The sequence below is a fragment of the Herpailurus yagouaroundi genome, unplaced genomic scaffold (assembly GCF_014898765.1).
Source record: "Herpailurus yagouaroundi ecotype Mexico unplaced genomic scaffold, PumYag 67689, whole genome shotgun sequence".
NCBI lineage: Eukaryota > Metazoa > Chordata > Mammalia > Carnivora > Felidae > Herpailurus > Herpailurus yagouaroundi.
Window position 1 is genome coordinate 2,470 of NW_024420489.1, and position 6,141 is coordinate 8,610.

The window sequence follows — 6,141 nt, forward strand, 5'->3', positions numbered from 1 at the left end:
AGAAGAAATAGATGGAAGTTTTCAAACTAAGGATATCTAATGATTCTGTTGATTGTAGTAAAAGTTTAGATGAACTAACATAAAATACCTGAATTTTTAATTGAAATTATTGAACTATTAAAAAATTAGTTCTTAGAAGACTCTCAAACTCTTACTTGAAATTGTGTAATTTTTGCATCTCTTTGGTCAATATATTTTAGTAACTTTAAAATCGTAAGGTAGAGGTTGAACATAGGTAAGATGGAGGTGAAAATAACCTACTGTTCTTAACCTTTTCCTTTCAGCTGGACAGCATGAAGTTGTAGCTATAGGCACAGGTGAATACAATTATAGCCAGTGCATTAAGCCAAATGGAAGAGTGTTGCACGATACTCACGCTGTTGTTACAGCAAGAAGGTCTCTCCTTAGGTAAGGTGACAAATATATTTAATGCTATCAAACATTAATGCTTTCAGCCCAAAGTAACCACATATCAGTGTCTTTATTTACAAATCACTGAGCCATGGATATGACATTCTTTTCCTTATGCAGGTCATCTGATTATTTCCATGTCATTTTTGAAAACCTTACAGTAACTGCAGTGTCTATAATCTGTGGATTTTAGTGGCTTCTATTATCAAGACCTTATGAGTCCATTTTAAGAGTCCTGCAACTTTTTTAATATGACATGTTTATCACTGATCAAAGTAATTAAGAGTATATAGCTTTAGATCTGGACCAAGTTGCCTTGGTAATATTTCACCCCTAAATTAGCCATATTTACCCAAAGTATTGCCAGAAAACAGTAAGTTTCCATTCATGAAGTCTATGCAAAGTTTACTATATAGCAGCATATAGATAAGGTATTCTTTTTAAGTTGTAATATAGTTGACATGTACAGTATTATACTATTTGCATGTTAGTTTGCAACACTCACTGCACCCACCACCACCATAGCAAATATGGTTACCATCTGTCACCATACAAAATTATTACAATATTATTGACTCTGTTCCCTATGCTATATTTTCATCCCCTGACCTATTTATTTTATAACTATAAGTTTGTATAGGCTGGCAGATCTTAGAGAAATAAGGGGAACTTGGATGGCTCAGTCAGTTTATCGTCCAACTCTTGATTTTGGCTCAGGTCATGATCTCAAGGTTCATGAGATTGAACCCCACATCAAGCTTTGTGCTAACAGCACAGAGCCTGCTTGCGATTCTCTCTCCCTGCCCCTCCGCAACTCACGCTGTCTCTCTGTGTCTCAAAATAAATAAATAAACATTTTTTTTTTAAATAGAGAAGGAAAAGGGCTGAGGTGAGGAGGCCTACTTTCTTCTTCCAAACTCATCAGTCACTCTGCTCCTTGTGAAAGGAGTTAATAGCAGGTAGGAGGGAGAAGTCAGGAAGGTTACTCGCTGGAAGTTCCTTCATATGAAAATATGAAAAGTAAGAAATGTGTTACTTTCTCCAGTGTCTGCCAGATTTTGGTTCCATTAAGACATTAAGCTTACTTTTTATAAAACTTTTTTGTGGAAATATTCAAACACTAGGGAGAATAGGATAATGAGTTCCATCATTCAGTTATCAGCATTCTCATACCAATATCCAATCATCAGCATATCCAGTTATAAGCTTCCTTTTTGTTAATTAAAAAGAAAACTTTTTAAAATGTTTATTTATTTTTGGGAGAGAGAGAGAAACAGAACATGGGTGGGAGAGGGGCAGAGAGAGGGAGACACAGGATCTGAAGCGGGCTCCGGGCTCTGAGCTGTCAGCACAGAGCCCCACACAGGGCTCAAACCCACAAGCCATGAGGTCGTGACCTAAGCTGAAGGACACTTAACCAACTGAGCCACCCAGGGGCCCCCAGTTATCACCATTCTGCATTTAATCTCTGCATCCTCATTTTTTGTTGGTGGTATTTTCTCTGCTAGAGTATTTGAAAATATATTTAGACATTAGTTTGTCTAAAAAACTTAAGCACGTATCTCTAATTATAAGGAAAGAATCCTATAATCTTAAAAGATAAGTTTTAGGGAAGTCCATGAAGGTAATGGAACTCATTGTTCTCTAATCCCCATTGGTGCTTATTGAATTATTTGACCTCTTTAAAATTATCTGATATGTGTATTTCTTCCCATGCTTGCCTTGTTATATACTGGTGCTTAATTTTTCATTATTTCTGAAGGAAGTACTAAAATCATGTTTTTTATTTAATAAGCAAAATAATATTTGTCTCCTGATTTGATTAGTATTCGTTTTTCAGGAGATCGTTTCACTTCTATAACTTACGGTTTTCATTGTACTGTTCTGTACTCTTGTGTTTTTGTCTTCACAACCGCTAAGAAACAGGAACCACAGTTGTTTGTTTTGTCAGGAAGAGGAAATAGAAATAAGACAGAATATTGACACCTCATGCAGGAGGCTGAGAACAGAACTTGTGAGAAAAGGAGGAATCAGTGGAGAAATGTGTATTTTGCAGGATATGACAGTTGCAGACTCAAATGTGAAATGAGTGGAGTGGTAGTCAAGGAATGGTGCTTTAAGGCAAATCACATGGCAGACTGGGCTCCAGCTGAGGAGTTCTCATACAGTTTAACTCTTCATTAAAAAAGACTAAAGTTATTTTAGGAGCTCTTATCAGGTATCAAAACTTTCAACACATAGGGAGAGACATTGCTCACAACACATATATAGATATGATACTTAAGATATATAATTTAAAAATTCTATTACTTGGTAAAGTTATAACCCCTTTATTTTAGGTACTTTTATAGACAACTTCTGCTCTTCTACAGCAAAAATCCTGCTATGATGGAAAAATCAGTATTTTGTACAGAGGCAGCTTCTAATCTACTCACTCTCAAACAGAATGTCAACATTTATCTCTATATGAACCAGTTGCCTAAAGGGTCAGCCCAGATTAAGTCACAATTGTAAGTATTATAGAAGTTATTTCTCAAAGCAGTGAGGATGTCTATGTCATATATTCTGAATACATAACAGCAATAGAACAAGTAACTTCGTATCTATCCTTGTTCTCCCTCTGCCTTGAGGTGTTATTTGTGGCTAGCTAGAGGCCACAGATTCTTTGTCCCTCCCCTCCACTTAATCTCCTCTACCTTACCACTTTCTTTCTATGCTGTTGAAAATTTCCTTTCAAGTTTGAAGACTTCATAAACAGTAGGGAAGCATGGATTTATGCACTCTTCACATGTTATTACAGAATCAAGAAATGCAGTTTGCTTTTCTGGTCGATCTGTGGCCAAAACTTCATTATCTTGATGAATGGGTAGCATCAGAAATTTAAACAGTACAGACACGCACAAAGGAGAAAGCAAAATTCACTTCAAGTCTCACCATATAGAGATAATAATGGTTAATATTTTGTTAATAATTCTTACAGTTATACCTTTGAAAACAAGGGCAAGGAGTATTCCTGGAGGGAAAATTCAAGAAAAACTATTTTACATTTTTTAACACATTTTATTGGAAAAGATCTTGAACACAAATTGTCAGAATTTTTTTTTTCATTCTCTTTGTAGTTTAAAAAAATATTCATACAGAGAAAGAAAATAACTTAGGAACTGTGGTAGGAACAAAAATTAGGTATTCATTTGATTTTAAGGGACACAAAGAAAGTAAAAAGAATTTATCTTTGCCAGAAGCTCTAAATATGGTTAATTTATGTTTGGTATTAATCTTATAGAACTATGTTACTCCATTCCTACCTTGCTTTGGTTTTGCATCTATTTCTGTTCGTGAAATTAAATGAACACTGGCAAGTTAAACATGTCTGAAAAAAATTCTATTATTTTAAATAATAAAATTTATTATTTTGAGAGAGAGCATGCATGTGTGAGCAGGGGAGGGGTAGAGAGAGAGAGACAGAATCCCAAGTAGGCTCCATGATGTCACCACAGAGCCCGATGTGGGCTTGAACTCACAAACTGTGAGATCACGACCTGAGCCAAAATCAAGAGTCAGATGCTTAACTGACTGAGCCACCCAGATGCCCCCCATTCTTTTTTTATTTTTTTTAATTTTTTTAATGTTTGTTTATTTTTGAGAGAGAGAGAGAGACATAGAGCACTAGTGGGGGAGGGGCAGAGAGAGGGAGACACAGAATCCGAAGCAGGCTCCAGGCTCTGAACTGTCAGCACAGAGCCCTATGTGGGGTTTGAACTCATGGACTACAAGATTATGACCCAAGCCAAAGTCAGATGCTCAACCGACTGAGCCACCCAGGCACCCCACCCCCAGTTCTTAAGTACATAAAGATTTTTTAAAGTTTTAATTTAAATTCCAGTGTAATATTAGTTTCTGGGGTGCAGTATAGTGATTCACAATTTCCATTCAGCATGCAGTGTTCATCACAAGTGCACTTCTTAATCCCTATCACCTATTTATTCCATCCCCCCATCCACCTACACTCTGGTAACCATCATTCTCTACAGTTAACATTCTGTTTCTTTGTTTGCCCCCCCACCTTTTCTCACCTTTGCTCATTTGTTTTGTTAAAACACTAATTGAGCTTAAATTCCACGTCTGAGTGAGATCACCTGGTATTTTTCTTTTTCTGACTGACTTTCACTTAGCATAATACTCTCTAGCTCCATCTGTGTTGCTGCAAATGGCAAGATTTTGTTCTTCTTTATGGCTGAGTAATATTCCACTGTTTTTTTTTTTTAAAGGGATAAAACTTTTCTTTTTCTAGGCGTCTTAATCCACATTCTATATCTGCATTTGAAGCCAATGAAGAGCTGAGTCTCCATGTGGCTGTTGAAGGCAAAATTTATCTGACTATCTACTGTCCTGCAGATGTTGTTAATAGAGTAAGCAGTATGTCTTCAAGTGACAAATTGACAAGATGGGAAGTGCTTGGTGTACAGGGAGCATTGCTGAGTCACTTTATACAGCCAGTTTATATCAGCAGTATACTTGTTGGTGAGTGGGATTTCAGTACCTCCTGACCTCTTTTACTAAGTAAATATATTAATCAGTGTAAAACCAGATTTTTGCACTCTTGAGCCTTTATTTAAGGTAAAAAACACATTCACTGTTTTGTTGAGATTTTCATTTCATGGTAGCTTATAATCATACTTAGTATAATATGACTTCTGCTTTCTTATCAGGAGGAGAAAAATTAATATTTTAAATTAGCCACTTAGATATATTATACCTTAGATACATTATACCTTGAACTTATACTTTTGTTTGCACAATATTTAATTATTTTTCCTTTTCTTTTAGAAAAAGGTGTTTCCTTGAACTTCTCAAATCTAAAAGTTTGTCTTTAGTTATCCTTGAAGTAAGAAAAAATATTAAGTGCCCATTTTGGGTTTTTTCCTACCTTTTTCATGCATTTGGTTATGATCTGGATCCTTTAAATTGGTCAAATGAGTAGGAAGTAGCTAGAGCACAAGATAAATAACATGAATTAGCAATTTACTTCTTTCTGTGGTGGGAGGTATTACAGAATGCTGTACTTATATTTGAATGGTTATTTCAGGCATTATTTCAGTAAACAGTTTTGGGGCTCAGTTTTATAGTTTTCATAAAGCCCTAGGTATTGCAAAACTTTAATTCCCTTGTGAAACACTTTAAATTATACTGTTACTTGGTTCTTCTTTGCTTACCATTTTTAATAACAGTTGCATGTACAAGCTTTAGATCCTCACATGGGTAAAATTTTTGTTTTTAGTGGTACTATTTCTTATATTTTTTCTTGTTTTTTTTTTTTGTTTGTTTGTTTGTTTAGATATACCATTTCTTAGAAATTTCTCTTACAGGTAAAACTTTTTCAGTTCCATGTGTATATAAGATTCTGTATTTTCTTCCTATTTTTGTTTGGCTTTAATAAATTGTAAAAAGGAAAATGATTATTTTTTTTTTAATTTTCTAATATTAACCTTATTTTCTTTGTATAGGAAATACATTATTTGATTCACAATTCAAAAGATTCAGGAGGGTTTTCAGTAAAGCTTCTCTCCCATCCTAGTGCCCCAGGCACCCAATTTACTTCTGTGGCATTCATTGTTACTAGTTTTTTGTTTTTCTTTCCAAAGATAGTTTATGCTTATAGAAATAAATGAATACATTCTTTCCTTTTTCTTCTCTTTTCTTTTCTTTTCTATTCTGTATTTTATGTGAATA

The 6,141-nt window shown here is 34.8% G+C and overlaps 1 protein-coding gene across 1 annotated transcript; it reads left to right on the forward strand.

The window, feature by feature from the left end:
• Positions 1-277: 277 nt before the first annotated feature.
• Positions 278-5,000, forward strand: LOC121025606 (adenosine deaminase domain-containing protein 1-like). The gene is made up of 3 exons (XM_040468196.1): positions 278-408; positions 2,751-2,921; positions 4,703-5,000. The coding sequence occupies exons 2-3, from the start codon at positions 2,797-2,799 to the stop codon at positions 4,956-4,958; spliced, it is 381 nt and encodes a 126-aa protein (XP_040324130.1). The 5' UTR covers positions 278-408; positions 2,751-2,796; the 3' UTR covers positions 4,959-5,000.
• The last annotated feature ends 1,141 nt before the right edge of the window (positions 5,001-6,141 follow it).

What these genes read in the sequence shown, in the direction of transcription:
- LOC121025606 (XM_040468196.1), top strand. Translation starts at nt 2,797, where the DNA reads ATGATGGAAAAATCAGTATTTTGTACAGAGGCAGCTTCTAATCTACTC. An exon ending in GCCCAGATTAAGTCACAATT is followed by an intron (nt 2,922 to 4,702) that starts GTAAGTATTATA and finishes TTCTTTTTCTAG; the next exon opens with GCGTCTTAATCCACATTCTA.